General features: G+C 56.7%; 1 protein-coding gene across 27 annotated transcripts in view; it reads right to left on the reverse strand.

Annotated features, from left to right (window-relative positions):
• Window positions 1-18,272, reverse strand: part of CELF4 (CUGBP Elav-like family member 4) — a gene marked incomplete at both ends in the record, with an annotated part of 301,897 nt that overhangs the window by 67,130 nt on the left and 216,495 nt on the right. For 14 of the 27 annotated variants that reach the window (XM_081252847.1, XM_081252867.1, XM_081252841.1 and 11 more), the window contains one exon: window positions 8,033-8,111. In XM_081252847.1, coding sequence (XP_081108973.1) covers window positions 8,033-8,111 — 79 coding nt within the window. The remainder of the gene's footprint in view (window positions 1-8,032; window positions 8,112-18,272) is intronic. The other 13 variants (XM_081252858.1, XM_081252856.1, XM_081252863.1 and 10 more) reach the window with 2 other exon arrangements.

Raw genomic sequence — 18,272 nt, forward strand, 5'->3', positions numbered from 1 at the left:
CCCACACAGTGCCCGCAGCAGGACTCCGTGGGAGCGGCACGGGGTGGGAGACAGGGCCCCGTGGTTCCCTCTCTCTGTCATTCCTATTCCTGTCATCAGCCCCTTCACCCTGGGCAGCTTTTAAATATCATCCAGGAGCCCATTTGCAATAATTAATATCCCATTTCCCCTGAAACAGTCCTTTGCTAAATTAGCCGGGGCCAGAGGGATTTTGGTGAGGAGCCATGAGTCTCAACTTAACTTGCCGAACGGATTAAAAGAACCTTCAAAACAAAATGCAGATCAATCAACACCCTTTCCCCCAGCTGAAAACCTAAAGTCCATTTAAGCTTGGCAGGTTTGCAGTTAATTATAATTTCACACTTATGACAGGAGTTACCAAGGTATTTATAACGTGTGTCTGCCCCACGGGGCCCTCTCTAGGGACCGTTCCCACCAGCCACCTCCTTCCCCAACCACAAAGACCTGTCTTCATGCAGCTGCTATTTGGGTTCAGTTGTGTCAACCAGAGGACCTTTCTGGAGTTTTAAAATTTCTTTTTAAAAGGAGCTTGGGAAAGAAAGGAGACAAAGATCCTTTTAAGACAGAAGGAACAGGGGTTATGGAGAATAAAACCCAGGGCAGGGGAACCTTGCACCATGATCTAGGGAGCCTAACTTGGAAGTGCTTAAACAACAGTAGGAGAGATTACGGTCAGATATGTGGTAGAACTTCCTGCCCATCAAAGAAGCCAAGCCCTGGTGGGCCACTTGGCCTGGTGATGAAGTGTCTAATCCTCAGTCCTTCCAAAAAGCAGACGGCCCCTGCCCGAGGCTGAGCACCACCACTGTCTGGGAAGTGGGGAAGTGCTGTCTTAGGTCTGACATGAATTTCCCAAGCTGAACACTGTACTGCTTTTTCTTAAACATCAGTCCAAAATACATCAGGGATGCAAGTACTGGGACGATCTGCCGGGACACTGGCTTTGGGGCTGGTGTTCAAGGGAAAACATTACAGTCTACAGCTTGAGAAATTCCAGTGGGAATAGGGCAAGGCAGGCTGACAAAACAGGGTTTCTGAGCTCTGATGGAGGCTGAGAGGCCCTGGGGTTGCTCTTCTTCTTGGTGGTTTTTGAAAGCGGGGGGAGCTGGGTGAGAGGCCGACCCACAGGGAAGGCGGACACAGTGGCTCCTTGGGCCCCTCCAGGCCACGGGGTGCTGTGTCCTGGCCAACAGGGCACTTAGCTCTCCTCCAGCCAAAGGTTCACCTTGACGTCTCGCTCCAGGCCCCTGGGCGCAGACACAGCTGCGGGAAGGGAGGGAGCACGATGCTGAACCGGAGGACGGAGGATCTGAGGATACGGGGGTCTGCAGGGTCTGGGAGGGGGGCGTGTAGGAAGGAAACACATCCCCATCACACACACTTCCAGGGGTCCACACACTGCCTGCTTCCAGGCGCTTCTGTGGGGACACAGAAAGATCGGGGGCGGGGCGTTTTCTGCTCTGAGCTGCAGACCCCTCTCCTTTAGGTGGCTGCTTTGGGCCTCAGTCACTGGACCCCTTCTCACCCCAGGGTCGCACCCTCTAGTTGGGGTGGGGTTGGCTCCACTCATTCTGAGGTCTCTCCAGCAGGGTACAAACCAGGAGCCCCAAAGTAGAGGTCAGGATGTGCTGGACCTGGGGGGGATGCTCCTGAGGCCCCAAAGTGGGGAGACTGGGGCAGAGGTAGTGGGGGTTCTTGCTGTGGGACTTGACTTCCAGACGGTGGCTTGGCTGTGGCAGAAATGGGGCTGTTCTTGGGGCCAGAGCCTCTGTCCACCCCGCCCCCAGGACCTTCTGCAGGGGTTCACACCTGTCCTCCAAGGCTTTCCTCACACCTTCCCCCTCCCCTCTCCCTGAACTGCACATCGGGTCAGGGGTCATCTAGAGTAACACCGTTTTTTAAAACCTTGTGTCTTACTGTCACGGTATCATTTCAGATGAATCTTCAGTGTGCTGTGCCCCACCCCCACCCTTTAGCCTTATGTTTCTTGTACCCCCTCCTGCCTGGGACAGGGGCTTCCTAGCAGAACCCTGAGGGGTTTCTGTTCATCCAGAAGCTTTTGTCAAGTGAGTCATTTATTGCCTCTCAAGATTGGAAAATGGGAACTTCTGTATATTGAATTTTCCTAAAGCGGGGCCATCTCATCTGCTGCTCACGAAATTGCCTACCTAGAGCATGGAACTAAATAGCTAGAAAAGTCTGGACGTGAGAAGCCCAGCATCGGGGGGTCACCAGTGTGGCCATGGGTCTCAGGGGCCCCAGGACCGCAAGGTGAGGCCCACACCCCTCAGCCGGTTCCCAACAGACCCTTGAAGGCCTCCCGACAGCACATGCTCTGGGTCTGTTTAGAAATAAAATAATGCTTAGAGGAGAAGTGAGGAACTTAATAGGATTTTAAAAGCCACAGGAACTGATGGGGCTACAGATGGTGGAGGGGCTGGGAAGACGGAGTCAGCCCCGGTTTTATGGTGGGGAATGTGGCCTCGGGGAGGGCCTCAGAGCCACGTCCACATGCATCATGTCCAACCTCATTTGCTGGCCCAGTGGGACGCCGCTGCCACGTGAGCACCGGCTGTGATGAGGGGGACGGACACCCTGAAGATGCTGTTAAACGGACAGGGAGCCGCGAGAGCCTGCAGGAGCCGCTTGGCTAAGTGACCGGCCCTCACCTGCCTCAAATGACTCACGGGCTGTCGCACCCGCCCCCCAACCCTCCATGCCTTCCTCGCCCTGCCTTTCCTGCCAGAGAGAGAGGGAGACAGGAGCGGGAGACTGAACTGGTGGAGAGACGCAGACATGGGCTCCCAGGTCCACAAAGGGAGGAGAGGGAGGCAGTGGAAGCTCGGGGGTGGGGGACTTCAGCCCCAGGTGGTTCTGCAGGACTTGGAGGGGTACATAAAAGAAGTTCCGTCACCCTCTAGAAGCTTCCGTGTGTGTGTGTGTCAGGGTGGGCAGGGGCAGGGTGGGGACAGTCCATGGCTGCAGCTCAGGGCCGCTCCCCTTGACATCGCCCGAGCCTCCTCCAGGCCCTGCTGCCCGGGGCGGGGTGGGGTGGGGGAACCACAGGACTTTATAACACGGAGCTCAGCCCTCCTGCTGTGTCCACCCTACACCTTTCCTTCCACCATCATCGGGCCTCCGTCCAGGCTCCCCTATCAGGTTCAGTCTCAGCTGCCCCTTTGCCTCCCTAGCCTGGGCCTGACCAAGGCCCCCTCAGGAAAACAAGCCTGATGGGCCAGAGAGGGACCGTGGGAGCCCCTCGTCGGTCCCCACGGTGGGCATGACCGCTTCCCTCGCTCGGGCTCACATGTCTCACACGCTGCTGGAGGCTGGAGCGTGTCTGTGCTCATGTGGTTTCCAGTCTGGGTGTCTGGAGGGGTGAGAGTGTGGCGGCCACCCCGGAGGGCTGCTTTCACCGTTGCTCCTGTTCTCTCGGAAGGGCTCCCCAGTGCCTCCCTGCTCCTTCTGAGGGGGCAGCCCCTTGGACCCTGAGTCCCCTCTTTCTCAGGACTCCCTCCCAAGCCATCTTGGTTTCTAACTTCTCCAGCGCCTCAGCCTGACATCTTGCTGCTTTGTTCTGTCATTTCATGCAGATGAGATACAAACGGGTGGCCCCAGTCTGTGCCCCGCCCCCAGTCACTGGATCCCTGGTGGGGACGTTCCGTTTCACTTCACCAGGAGTGTGGAATTGGGTGTGTGTCTGTGGGTGCCTTTGTCAGCGCTGAGCGGATAGCGTGTTGGTGGGAAAGGTGTGTGAGTGCCTCTCTCATCTGGGGCCTGGATGAGGCCTGCATTAGCTGAAACTTCTGACCTGCAGCTGGCTACTGGGAAGAGGTGGGGGTGGTTTCTGGTGATGGGGCCAGAGGGGTGTGGCTTCCCAGGGCACAGCTCACATCTGCTGCTCTGTGGCTGGGACTGGCGGAGGTGGGGTGGGACCAGGCCGACGTCTGCTGTACTGGCCCAGGTCTCAGCCACTCCTTCCCTCCTCAAGGGCTCCTACTTGTTTGCTGACCCTCTTGAGCCCCTTGAGTGAGCGGTGGACCCCAGCCCCAGCCTCCTCCGGTTCAGCCCAGGGAGCCCCCAAGCATGTTTCCTGCCTGAGGCCAGGCTGCTCAGAGCCTGACTTCCTGAAAGGACCCCCTACATTCTGGCTGCAGGAGCCTTGCCTGGTGGGGGAAGCTTATCCTGTCTTAAGCCATAGCACTCATTTGGACTGAGACCAGGGAGGATGGGGAGGGGGTCAGGGCTACAGGGCAGCACACTGCGGGCACCCACCCAGAGGCTGAGAGTGAAACGGAGAGGCTGAAGGGCCCCTGCAGCTGTGGAGACCCAGTTCAGACGGGGACCGAGAACCAGATCTTGGGGCGGGTATGTCTGCCTGCTAGGAGGCAAAGGACACAACAGTGCACGCCAAAGAAAGCGTCCTTGCCTCTGAGATGGCCAGGGCAGGTGGGAGGGTGCCCTCTACCTGGTTCCTCTCTATCCCCAGCCTGCCTCACTCCCCTGGTGAATGAACTGGCTTGCTTATTTGGGGGTGAATCTGAGTTGATATACGACTTGCTCCGGCAAGTTCTGTGGGGTTAACAGGATCCTCCTTGCAGCGGGATGGGTCCTGGGGAAGCTCTTTCTCCTTTGGTTTTCTTTCCCCACCTAGCTGGAGCCCTGGCTCTTGGTGGTGGTATCAGGGGCTGTTTCCTGTCTTCCTGCCCAGGGATGTTACAGCTGTGATGCCCTCTCTTTGCCTGGTCCTCCACAGGGTCAGTGCCTCCTGCTTCTGATGGAGACAAGTGCAACCCCTTGGCCTTGTGTTCAGGTCCCATTTTCACTTTGGGTCCTCACTGTCTCCTGCCAAGTCTACACCTCTTGGTCCAATTTTCACCTCCTCCAGGAAGCCCTCCCTGCTTGCTCCAGGCCACAGTGGGTTCTCTCTTCTCTGACCCCTGCAGCCCTGGTCTCTCATGTCTTATGGGTAGGTCCGGGAGCTTCTCGTCCAGCCTGGCCCTGCCTCCCTCACCTGGGACCCTCTTCCTCTCCCCTCATTTACCTTGAGGATAGCCCTAGAGGTATGACAAACGCCTGCAGCACCTTCCCACTGTCCCCTGAGTCCGAAAGACTATCCTAGGAGTCAGAGGAATGCAGAGTACCTGGGTGCTGGTTACTGACGGGCAGGGCTTTGAATTCTGGCTCTGCCACCCCCTAGCTGTGTGACCTGAAACAAGTTACTCAGCCTCTCTGTGCCTTGGTTTGTACCTTTAAGTGGGGCCAATAACTTCCACCTCCCAAGGTTTTTGTATGGATTAAATGTATTTGTTTCAAGTCCCAGCCCTCGGCAGTCCAGTGGTTAAGACTCTGCGCTCTCACTGCTGAGGGCCTGGGTTCAATCCCTGGTTGGGGAACTAAGGTCCCACAGGCTGCGTGGTGTGACCAAATCAAATCAAATCAAATCAAATCAGATCAAATCCCAGCCCTCAGTGGGTGCTCCGTAAACAGCAGCTTTCCTGGATAGTGAGATCTCCCACCCCTGGGTGGGGGGATGGAGGCCCAGAGAAGCAGTGTCTGGGCCAGAGCTCATTCTGGACAAATATGGGACTAGAACCCAGGACCAGGACAAGAGCTGCCGTCCTGTACTCTTCCTGGGGAGCCCCAGCCAAGCACCTAGCCTGTGTAATCCGGGATGAGGAGAGCCCGGGAGGGGCAGACCCCCCTCTCCCTCTGGGGCCACTTCCTCTTCCGGCCCCTCCTTCCTCCTCCCAGCTGTGCCCCCAGGTCTTCCCAGCTCCCTGCCGCCTTCCCCTCTCCCCACTTTCTCCCAGGCCTCGCTCCTCCCCCTGCCCCTTTCCCTTCACCTTTCTGGGCTCTTCCTTTCCCATCGTGTTTCTCCCCCGCCCCTTCCACTCCCACCCCTGCCTTCCATACCCTTCTCCTGTTCCCACTTCTTTCATCTTTTTAATGTTCACCTCTCCCCATCCCCTCCCCCCACTGAAGAAGTATTTAATGGATATTAAATTATTTTAAACTTTCTTTTTTTTTTTCAAATAGCTTGGTGATGATGCTGACTCAGGATCATCTCCCTGTTTAATACCGAATATGCAATTAATAGATAGATGTTTAGGTTTGGCTCTCTTTTCCCCCCTTTCTACTGCAGGAAGAATAAAAAAGCTGATTAATCTGGTTTGGGGCAAGTGTCAGCGCAGGAGATATATGGGAGAAAGGAGATGAGGTTAGCAGCTTGAAGTCGGAGAGTTAGTGCCTCCAAGGCCGGTGAGGGGAGAAACGGTTTGCATCAGAGCGCAGCGCGGCCTCGCTGGCAGCAGGCTTCCCGACACCCTGCTCCCGTCCTGGATTAAACTAGGCCTTCTTCATGCCACCCCGACTTCTCCAGGTGTGGAATATCCGCTCCTTCAAGGCAGCTCAGGTGCCACGTCCTCCGAGGTCTCTGGCTGCCCCCACCTCGGGGACCCCTCCTCTGGGACCGCAGGTACCACTTACCGTCCGAGCTCCCTCCCCACCAAAGCCAGGGGTCTCTGCTGCTTCCTGGCCCTGCTACACGGACAGGGCGTTGCAGGTGAGTCACTGCCTGACAGGTGACCTGGAGGCCAGGTCCTGCTGGTCCTTTCTCCCGGAGACAGTCTCTGGGAGAGGCCCTGCCCCTGCCCCGTGTCACCGAGGGCACCTGCATGAGGCCAGACCGCATGCCTCTCTCCGCCAGGGCAGGGGGCCTGGCCCTGGGTGTTTGAGGAGCCTCTTGTGCAGAGAAAACCAAGTAACTGGACTGCCAGGAGAGGGGCAGGAGCAAGCAGCGTGACCCAGGTGTGGTCTGCAGCACGAGCCCTTCACACCCGAACCATTTTTACTCTTCAACCAACCCGCCCCCATGATCGGGGTCCTCTGGATGGGGAGCTCTCAGAGGGCCACAGGGAGGCGCACCTGTGCCCTGGGGCACGGGGCCCCTTCGGGCAGCTGGGCTTGTTGGGTGGGATTCGAGGCCTGGGTCAGGAGGGCCCCAGAGCCATAGAGGCCTTGTGCCAAGGTGGAGGCCCTGTTGGGGCCCAGAGGGCAGAGGCCTGTGCTGGAGGGACCACAGGTCCCAGGGGTGGGCAGGCCGCCCGTGGCCACACTACAGTTTCCTCAGGACAAGAGCCTTGACTCTGAATTTGCAAATAGCTTTTGCCTATTTTTTGCTTTTAATTTCCTGGAAAATTGGTGGGGGAGAGAGGGGGAAGGAGAGAGAAGTTCCTCAGCGCCCAGTTGAGGTGAGCTGAGAGTGAGTTTTCAGGCCTAGCCAGGGAGAGCCCAGGGGCAGAGGGCACTGGCTTGGGCATGGTGTGGGCACGGACACCCGGACCAGAAGCCTGGAGGGTGGGCACTCGGCAGAGGAGCCAGAGCCTGGCCTGGTCGAGCCTCTGTGTGCAGTGGGGGGGGGGGTGCTGGGGGGAGGCCCCCGCTGTGGACGGAACAGAGCCTCCCCTTGGGGCACAGAGGCCTGAGGCTGGGGGTGAGGCTCTGTCCCCTTCCAGACATCTGCCTGTCCACCTGTATGTAGGTCCAGGATCTTGACTTCGGCACCCCACCCCGCAGTGGGCAGCCCCCCTCAGATTCACCCACTCTGGCCTGAGCCTTCCCAGGGCAGGACTGAAACACATTTCCTGCCTCCCAGCCTGGCACCCTTTCAACTAGTCCAGTCCCATCCCAGTGGGGTTTTCCTTGGTGACAGAGAGGTGGGCCTACCCTTTTGGGTGTCTTAAAGGGGGCAGTGGGGTGCCCAGGACATCCTACTTGTTTACTCATGGGAAGGAGGGAACCCCAGCATACGGCAGACCCCAATGCTCCCCCACTCTGTCCCCCCATCCGTCACCCAGAGCTCCAAAGCCCTGTCCCAACCCTGGGCCATGAGGTCCCCAGGGGGCAGGGGGAGGCGGCAGGGAGTTGCTGCAACGCTGCATCAGGGGGAGGGAAGGGGGGAGGGAAGGAAAGGAGGGAGGGGGAGGGGCAGAGACAAGTGGGCCCTCACGTGAAGGGGGCTGGCGCAGGCAGCTACTACCTCCTCGGCTCTCGCTGTCCGCTGGCTTCACCTGGATCGGCCGGTTCATCTGCAACAGAGCACAGGGGGGCAGTGTTAGAGCAGACACACCTGCACCCGAAGGTACGCAGGTGTTCACGGGGACATAGCACACGGACCACACCACCGACACATACACCCGCGCACCCGCGCAGCTGCAAACTAGCGGGTCTTCACTAAAGCCCCACCCATCTCCCCTCCCCAGGGTCCCCTGATTTCAGGAGGGTTTCTCAGGATTGGAGACCTCCAATCCTGAGAGGGACCTCCAGTGGTCCCTCTCCCAGCTTTGAGCAGCTCTTGCTGTGATACTAGAATCTGAGGTGTCCCCTCTCTGGCCCACCCTGGAGACAGATCGCTTTGCTGAAACTAGCTGGTCTCTGGCCAAAGACCAACTCCTGCCCAGGTTGGGGCATGGCAGTGAGTTGCACCCCATCCCTGCAGTATCCCGCAGACGCTGGCTGTGGGTCCCAGGGGTGCCTGAGGCTCTGGACCACCCAGCTCCTTGTCGGAGCAGAGCTCAGGGCCGGGGCTCCTGACTGCGGCCAGGCTGTCCCCTCGGGGTGTATGTGGAGTGGGCACAGCTACTTGTCTCACGTGGTGTCTGGGTGCCAGGACGACACCAAGCACGGCCTGACGCCCCCAGCCTTTTAGCCGCCAGCCTCTCTGGAGGATCCGTTTCAATGCCTCATTCAGGCCACTAGGGGGCTCTGAACTCCAAGGATCTGGGGCTCCGCAGCCTGTTTTTCATCCTCCGGATGCCGGAGGCATAAGGTGGGCTCTCAGGCCCTGACGATATTTCAAACAATAAAAATGGTAGGAATCACGCAAATGGAATTGTATTTTATGTCTTTGCCAGTGCTTTTGCTTGTCCTGTACCTCTCTTATCCCTTACTCTATTTGCATTTCTCTCACAAACCAACCCTGAGAGGCAGTCAGCGCAGGTACTAAATGCCCCCATTTTGTAGATGGAGAAGCTGAGGCGGGGCCACCTTGTGGCAAGATGTGCCTGGGAACCTGGGTCCGCCAGGGCTATTTTTGGGCTTTTGTCCTGCACCAGGTGACTTTCCGTTGCCAATTCCCCTTGTGTATGGAGGCTGGACTAGCCAGTCACAAGCTTCCTTCTGGTCTAGGATTCGAAGTGAGCTTTGGTTGCGTCAAGACGCTGGGTGGGGGAGTGTGGGTGCCCGTGACTCAGCAAGGTGAAGATGAGGCCAGGGGAAGGTCAGAGCCACGCAAGGAAGGACAGAGGCAGGAGGCAGGGCACAGAACCGAGGAAAAGGAAGCACAGGTGGCCCGGGGGGTAAGATAGGATTCTGGGGGGCCAGTCCACTAAGAGGGGGTCCGGGTGCCATTGTTTGCCAGGAGGTCCCCACTCGGCACCCCTTATGGAGTGGAGGGAAATGCAGGTACTTGGTATGTACGCTCTGCCTGCGGAGGAAGGTGTGGGTTTATGGGAACCTCCAATTAACAGGGAGAAGGAAGAGGGGCATAGGAAATTCCCAGCTTCATTTCAGGGGTCCTGGCTCCCCCATAGACCACCTCCTTTCCAGTCCTTGAGCGAAGGGTCCAGAAGGCTGAGCTTGCATCTGGCTGTGGGAGAAGGGCTGTACTCTCGGGTGCCCATTCTGTGTCTTCGGAGACTCCACATCCAGCCCTTCCCTAGGCTGTCCCTCCCTTCTGGAACACCCCTTCCTCCTAGTCTCCCCCAAAGCTGCAATAGTCTCTTACTCCAGAAAGGCCCCACGGCTGACCTGGACCCAGTTCTCGACATTGTATTCTCCTGGGTATATTTCTATGGCTTTCTTGCTTATGTAATTATTATAATGCTCCACAGAGGGATTATTATCTCTCTCCTGCCAATGAAAAGCCAAGCTCGGAGGAGTGGCAGATCCAGGCTGCAGCCAGGGTGGGTAGGCATGGTGCTACCATGATAAGGTGGGTTGGACTTCCTATACTTCACCTCATTTGACCCCAAAGCTGCTCTGAAAGGAGGGGGTCAAGGGAAGATGTCCATCTGGCAAGGGCCACCAAATCGAATACAACCTCCTCAGCCTGGTCCCCCAAATCTGGCCCCCACCACCTCTTGCATCATTCCATTCCTCACGACCGGGCACTTTCCTCCCCGATCTGTTCCTTCGGCCTGTGAGCTCTTTTCCCATACCCCCACCAGCCTCTGGCCCTTGACCCTGAAGCCTTCCTGGTACTTCCAGGGGGCCTTCCAGCAGGGAAGGGTCCTGCAGGAATTCTCCCTTTTCCATATAGAATGTACAGTCAAGTTGAGAATGGAGTTGCAAGGGGGACACCGCACTGCTACACCTACAGTGAACACGAACAGCTGCTACAAAATTATAGTGTTGGATTATCATCACTTCCCCTAGGATGTGTGCAAATAGATGATCCTTAACCAAGGAAATGGAGTTTCAGAGAGGTTAAGAAACTAGCTTGAGGTCACACAGGTGGTACACGGTGATCAAGATGAACCCAGGACTCTTAACACCAGCCTACATGTTCGGGAGATTCTGGGAACCAGACGTGACAGGCTTAGGAAAGGTCCGGGAAAGTTCAAACCAGAGTATGGGGAAGGGGGTGAGTGGTGGGCTGGTTCAGGCTTCCCCGGTAAGGAGTGGGGTGTGAGGAGGGCCAGGCAGAGGAGTGTGAACCAGGCTCAGCTGGGCTCTGCTGCTGTGGAGACGAGGGAAGGAGGAGGCCGCAGAGGAGGCTCCATCCCTGGGGCCAGAGCAGGCCCAGGCCGACCCGAATGCTTAGAGGCAATGCTGGGAGGAAAGGCAGGGACCCTGGGAGGACGCCTCCCCTGGCACCTTGTTTCTGAGTCCCATGGCAAGTCTCTATGGAGAGCAGAGGCGGGGAGTCCTATGGATGGACAAGGGCTGGGGTACAACTGTTTCTGTTATAATGGGGCCCATTTTCCATGGTAAATTAAACAAGGCAAATGGAATCTGCCTGTGCATGGAGCCTTCCACCCTGGGCATGTAACCCTCAGGCAGCCAGCCACGGTCCCGCTGTCCTTGACACCTGGGCACTCGTGAATGCTCTGCCCCAGGCTCACGGACTTAGCCCTGATTCCCCTCAGTTCCACCCCCACCCCCCAGCAAGCCCTCCCTGACCAGGCCAGCCCTGGACGGTGCTCCCAGACCTCCTCCATCACTAGGCTCCTGGCAGTGGGGACCCAGGGGCTCATCTAGCCTCCCACCTGTCCTCAGCCATGGTCTGGGCACCCACAAGGGAGCAGAATTGCCCTGGTTCCCATGGACCTGTGGCTCCTGGGGTCATATTTCATGTCCTATTATTATCTAGGGATGGTCAGAGTCCATACAGCCTTTGCAGGGCTGTCAGGGGGGTGCCAGGATAGATGGAGAGAGAAAGAAATCCCGTGCTTTCTTAATTCTCAGCAGAAATAAAGTGTCAGGCTCAGCTGGGAAGATTTCTTAGGTAGAGCAGACTCTGTACAGATGCCTCAGGCCTGAAGGGAGATCTCCCTCCTTCGGCCCGTGTTTCTCTTCCCTGTTCCAGACTCCAGCCCCATCTAGCCTCGGCTGGGCCTGCTTACATCCTGGGGGCAGAGGGCAGACCATGCCACAGAGATGGGCAGTGAGGCAGGAACGGTGAAGAAGGGGAGAGAGGATACTGGTAGGAAGGTGGGAGGGGCATTTGCCATCTCCTTGCCTGTCTTCTAACTTTGACTGTGGCCTCAGGACCTCTTGGCCACATGAGCCCCAGGGCATCCCCTGCAGGTGAATGTCGAGGATGCTGGGGCCCATTTCTTGGTGCCTTTCCTTTAACCCATCCCTTGCTCCTCTGTGCAGCCATCCTGTCCCTCTCGGCCACTGTATTATCCTTCTGGGAGGGACTGGGCCTGGGCCTGGGCCTGGGGGCTGGGTCATCAGCATCCCCATGTTCCCCTGTGGCCTTCAGCCCCGGTTGTGCCTCCAGGTGCCTGAGCTGGGCCGCCTTCCCTGGGTCAGGAACAGTTCCCTGAAGCCACCCTCAGGCTTCTGGGGTCAGCCCTCTGGGGACATCACTAACTTCCTTTGTCATCCACTGTGTTCCTGCTTCCAGCCCCAGGGGCCCCTCAGGGGGAGCAAGTGGTCCTGGCCTAGGTCTGGGGCCCTCTCTGCTCCCTGCTGCAGCCAGTGGTGGGTGGCGGGGCCTCCTTCCCTCCCAGGCCTCTCTGTCCTGGCCCCGCCTCCCCTCCTCCTCCCCGTCTCTGCCACTTTTTGCATCAACACATACCCATGCATTAAACAAGACATTCCATTAATTTCTTCATCATCATAACTTAAGCTGGGACATACCCTTTAAATATTCATTCAGCTATGAAAACTGGGCATTAAAATTTTAATAATGTCAAGCTCATTTGAACTGGGTTCCTTGGGGACGATTACGATACAATTAGAATAAATACAATGATTGATCTGGTCCAAAGTCTTCACCTGTCCGTCCAGCGTGGCTTCCCGCGTAAGGAGAGGCCTGTGGCCAGTGGGCAGACAGACAGACTGATGGACAGGCCAGCTGGCTCTTTCTTGACTCCCTCTCCCCCTCCCAACACCCCCTCCCATCTCTGCTCCGGGGGCCACATCTCCCTCCCACAGGGGTCTGAGGGTCTCTGCTGCCCCCTGTGGGCCAGGGTGCAGGGCCGTCCCTCCGCATCTGGGAAGCTGGCCCTGATTAACCCTTGTGGTTCCAGTTGCCGCTTTCCTTGTCCTCCTGGTACAACCTGGGCTGTGCCCCTGGGCTTGTGCCTGTGTGACAGCCATTCTCTTGTCTGTGCGCCTCTTCACCCCGGCCCTGAGAGGGGCTCCCTGAGGCTGGAATGAAACCCCACCAGAGCAGGCCCAGCCTGCAGAGGGGGCCCCTGGTCCCTAAGTGCCCAGATGTGTTCTGCCACCAGACCAGACTGTCTTCACTCGGCTTCCCTTCTGCTGCAATCACCTTCCTGAGGGCTGGCGTGGAGGTTTTGGGGGGTGGCTGAGCCCCCTCTGTCCCTCACTGCCTGGCACCTGCCTAAGCCAGTGCCAGGGTGAGCCCTGGGGACGTCCGGAGCTCGCCCCTGCTTCACTGGGGACAGCCCTTGCTGCCCGCAGGATCACTTGGGGCCCTTCCCCCTGGAGCTGGGTCCCCCTCCACCTGTTTTCTCAGGACCCTTAGCCCCCTGCTTCACACCAGGCCCCAGTGAGCTGACCCAGAGCTGTCTCAGAAAGAGCCTGGGAAGTTCCCTGTCACTCCTCAAAGGCCATCCAAACCCTCCTCTTCCTCAAAAGACTTCCTGCTCTTCCAATAAGACTTCCTTGGTTGTCTCTCAGCCCCCCAGCCACACATGGCCCTATACCACTCTCTCTCTCTCTCAGTGTGTGTGTGTGTGTGTGTGCGTGTGCGCGTGCGCACGCGTGACTGCGACAGAGAGACACTTGTTTCTCAAGCAACAGCAGGGCAATGATTTCCTACTCACAGACCCCCAGACCCTAACTCAGGACTGAGCTCCCCTGGAGTCTGTGTGTGTGTGTGTGTGTGTGTGTGTGTATGCACACATGCACCCATGCTCACGCTTGAGTAGTACTTGTGTGACATCACAGACATCATGAAACAATTCATTCAGCTTGGGTGTTGGGATTAACCGAGACGAGGGAGGAAACAAGTGCAGTGCTCCCAACAAACCTCAGCTTCCATGCTGTTTGCCAGTCTGTGACCCAGAAATGCCGCAGGAAGGGCTGGACCAATGCCCTGCACGGGGCTGGGGAGGGGGAGGACAGTTGGGGTGGCAGGGTTACTGGCGTGGCCTATGGAGATGGCCAGCGTGCTCTCCAGCCGGCAGCTGAGCCCCCAAATGTACTTCCAGGGTGGGTGTCCAAACCTCAAAGCTGAGGGTCCTTTCTGGCTCCTTTTGGGATGTGTGGGTGTCTGGTGATACCCCGTTTTCTGCTCACCAGGAGGGCTCGCATCTCCCCAAACCATGCAGTAATCTGGTAATGCTGATCCTTCTTCTGTTCAAACCTGCAGTCTGCACTGGAAGCAGCTCTTAGCTCTGTGCGCCCACACATTCCTCAGAGCCTGGCCCCTGCTCTTCATCTGTCCTGCTGTTTGTTCTCATCCCCCCAGAGAACTCAGCTTTTATGCTGTCTGCCCCCCACCCCAGCACACACGACGGTCATGGAAATGGTGAAGCAGCAGACCCTGCATTCTGGAACTGTTGGGGCATCTGTGCCCCATCTTCAGTGGCACTGCTGCTCTGGGAAGAGAGACATAATTTGCAGGGCCCCCTGTTCAAAAAGCAAGGAAAAAAGCATCATTAAAGCACTAAAATATAAAGCTTTCCCTTTCTTTCATGGTCTTTCTCTTTCTTGACTTGTCATGGTATTTTTTTACCTGCTATTTGATGTCGTTTTAAGTAAAGAAAAATATAAATTTTAAATTATTAGCATGGATTCTACCATTCATCTTTATTTTGTGTGATGCCAGTTTTAAGTGCAAACATCAGAACATTTAACGCCTATGCAGAATCACCAAAATTATACAATTCGTTTTTGTGACTCATGCCTGGAGGGTGCCTTGAGCTGGCCAGAGGAGAGAAATGCAAGCCAGACTCAGGAAGGTTAAGAAGAAAGAGAGGGTCTCCTCAGGCATGGAGACCCTCACAGGTACCCAGAGCCCCGCCCTGCAACATGGGGGGCAGGCTGGGCCTGAGGACTGCTGGGTTCTCTCTTCCACTGACTACAGACTGACCTGGTACAATCCAGCCAAGGGTGTGCCCTGGGAAGTAAAGCCAGACTTTACTTGTGCCCATGGTACCCCCTGACCTAACCCACAGTGGGCAGGTGATCCTCAAGGGGATTGTAAATGCTGTGCCAGGGATGCATTAGTCAGCTGGGCAAGATGCTCACCCCTGCTAAGACAATGCCTCTGTTGACCAGACAGACATGCCACAGCGCTGCCAGCCTGGGGTACCACAGGGAAAGTGGGCCCCACCCGCTCCCCCCTATACCCCACCCAGGCCGTTGCTGGCTGGCCTAGAAGGCAGAGTGATTTCATGTGGGGACCAGGATGTAAATGGATCAGGCAGGCGGTGGGAGGCAAAACCGATCATAAGCAGAGGCCCCAAGCCCCCTACACGGGCTCCTTCATGCCACAGACTTCACTTATGAAGCACAAGTTCAAAGATAAAATTTTAAGAATTTCAAGGTGGCAACTGCAGAGCGCTAAACCCTAAGCATGAGACCCTTCTGAGCGTGGGGCCCTGTGTGACAGCACAGGGGACCTGCCCATGAACTTGCCCTGAGCGTGATGCCCTTCTGGGTCCCCATCATCCTGCAAGCTTATCTCTATCCGCCAGCTCCAGGCATCAGACATATCCCTGACCATCAGGTGTTTTCAGGTGGAGCTGTGCACAAGCTCCTGAAACAGAGAATGGTACTCAAAGATTTATCTTAAAAAAAAATTTTTTTTTTAAATAAATTTATTTATTTATTTTTGGCCACGTTGGGTCTTCGTTGCTGCGCGCGGGCTTTCTCTAGTTGCGGAGAGCGGGGCCTACTCTTCGTTGCGGTGCACAGACTTCTCGTTGTGGTGGCTTGTCTTGGTGCAGAGCACGGGCTCTAGGCGCTCGGGCTTCAGTAGTTGCAGCACGGGGGCTCAGTAGTTGTGGCGCACCGGCTTAGTTGCTCCGCGGCATGTGGGATCTTCCCATACCAGGGATGGAACCCGTGTCCCCTGCATTGGCAGGAGGATTCTTAACCATTGCGCCACCAGGGAAGTCCCAAGATTTATCTTTTATAGGTGAACTTTGGGCAAGTTTGGGAGGATAGACTGAGAATTTCCAGACTTTGGTGTAAAAGGCTGGTGGTGAGGATGCAACCATCTGATACAGCTAGAGAAGAGAACTCACTAATGAGAGCATGGGGACCACAGGTGGGCGGCTCTACAGTGACCCTGCCCTCCATCAGGATTTTGTCTTCATGGCACTTAGCATTCATAATGAACAAATTAATTAATAGAGAAATTGTTTGTTTAAAGCCCCAGGAGGGCAGATTCTGAATCCTGGGCCCCGCTGGATTCCCCTGGCTGTGCACAGCGGGCCCTCAGTAACCTTGGAAGGAAAGGATGAACCCTTGCTGCAGGGGCCCCCCAGTCCCCCAGAGAGAAGGGATCGAAGGGGAATGGCAGAAGCAGCGCACATTATTTGTAGCTTGTTGTAAATGTATTGTTTTAATTACCTCCTTAATAAATTGTGTAAGGTTCACTCCACAGGGTGGGGTTAGAGGTTCAAGGAATCCCGTTTGCTGTCGTCATAAAGTTTTGACTTAAGGACACCCCAGCAGTGACTGCAGAGTGACATGTGCCTTTGCTGGAGGCACTCCCCCACCACGGGCCAGACTCCGAGGTGACCCTGGCCAGGCCAGTTGGTGGTGCTGCTCCCAGGGCCTGAGGGCAAGTCCCGAGCCTGCTGTGGGTGCAGCGTGCTTGTTCCCTTCTCGGCTCAGCCACCACCCATGCCTCCCTCAGGTCTCAGCATCCCCCTGGCCTTGCAATAAATTAGGGGTCCCTTCAAGCTCCCCTTTCTTTCCTTCATTGCCTTGCCACAATCTGGGACAGTGATAAGCCATTATGGTTCTCAAGCTGTGGATTTATTTGTTTAATATTTGTCTCCTCTTTACAAGGGAAGGTCCACACTTTTTCTGTTCCCACTGCACACCCAGAGTCGGGCGTGGCACCCAGTACACCATAGGTGTTCAATAAATGCTCACTGACCAAATGGATGACTGAATCCTCTATTGTGCCTGTCACTGGCACCGTTCCCTCCTGCCTCAGCCACGGGCTGGCGACAGGAGTGTCCAGAGGCCAGAAGTGGTCACCTGCTGAACAGCCCTATTTCTGATCCAGAGAGAAAGGCCCTTTAACCCTCCCATCCTCCAGCAAAGTGGCGATGTTGTACCTCCGGATTAGGAAGGGTTTACTGAACCAGTGATCATGGTTTAGAGAGACAGCCAGTGAGCGCAGACCAGACAGAAGAACCTGGAGGTTATTGTTAAAATATGCAAATCCACAGCCCATTGAAATGCAAACCCTCCAGATAAGATTTTTAATAAATCTGGTTCTGCTCCCATTCCCCGCATCCAGGAGGCCATCTGATGCTTGTTGGGTCAGGCATGTAGGCCCTGTCAGCTCTTCACCCCTCTCCTCATTTAGATGGCCCAGCTCGGAGCTGCCCCTGAAGTGGTGGTGGTGGTGGGGGTGCCTGCCAGGCAAGGCCCTCTGTTGGTCCCTTGGTAAAACACTTGAGGTCACCTCTGGATCCTTCCCCTTCTTCCCCTTCATCCTCACCTCCTCTCATTGGTCTGAAGGGCAGAGTCCTAAGCCCTTGTGCCCCCCTCCAGCGAGGCTTTGGGATGGGTCCCCCCCAGTCACACCTGTCACTCTGCCAGTCATGGCCTCTAGATCCCTTCAGTCAGCTGCTGTCAAAAGTGGCCCTCAAGGGGATGAAGGAAGGCGGCTGAGAAGCAGCACAGAGGCCTGACTGCCTTAATGACCATCAAGACAGGAGAGTGGGTGGACCTGCATGGCCTCTGCCGTGTGCCTGGATGGAGGACGGGGAGGCATGAGTGACCGTGACAGGTGACAGTTATCGAGTCCTTCGCAACTCCAGACCTTGCACTGACTGCGCGTCTTGGCTATGTCCTTCCATCCTCTCTGACACCAGATGAGCCCGGTGAGCAAACTCACGGGGTGGGGAGGATGTGGAGGGGGTTGGCTGGCAGGCATAACCGCGGACGACGTAGGTGAGTGGAGGGAAGAGTCAGCAGCGTGTCACAGAGTGTGAGGAAAGTCTCAGAGTGTGACGTGCAGGCAGGTCGGGTGGAGGCGGGGGGCCTGGTGTGGCCCCTGGAGGGTCTGAGCCTGTGCAGTGGGCAGTGGTGTCCCCTGTCAGTTTTTGGCAGGAACAGCATTCCACTAGGGCCACATTCAGAAAGAGCAAGAGGGCTTGGGGCAGTGGAGCCTGGTCGGGGGTGAACGTTTAGATCAGGAACGGCCAGTACTACCTTGGCATCTGGTCCCCTCCCCACCTGTAGGCAGGTGGGGTGGGGAGCTAGATGCCCGCGGTGCGGGGAGGGGAGCAGGGCACGGGGGCCTCTGCAGCCCGTACATCGTCCGTGGTCCAGCCCCACAAACAAGGCCCCAGGCA

The sequence above is a fragment of the Mesoplodon bidens genome (genome assembly GCF_964165515.1).
Source record: "Mesoplodon bidens genome assembly, chromosome: 13".
NCBI classification, from domain to species: Eukaryota; Metazoa; Chordata; class Mammalia; order Artiodactyla; family Ziphiidae; genus Mesoplodon; species Mesoplodon bidens.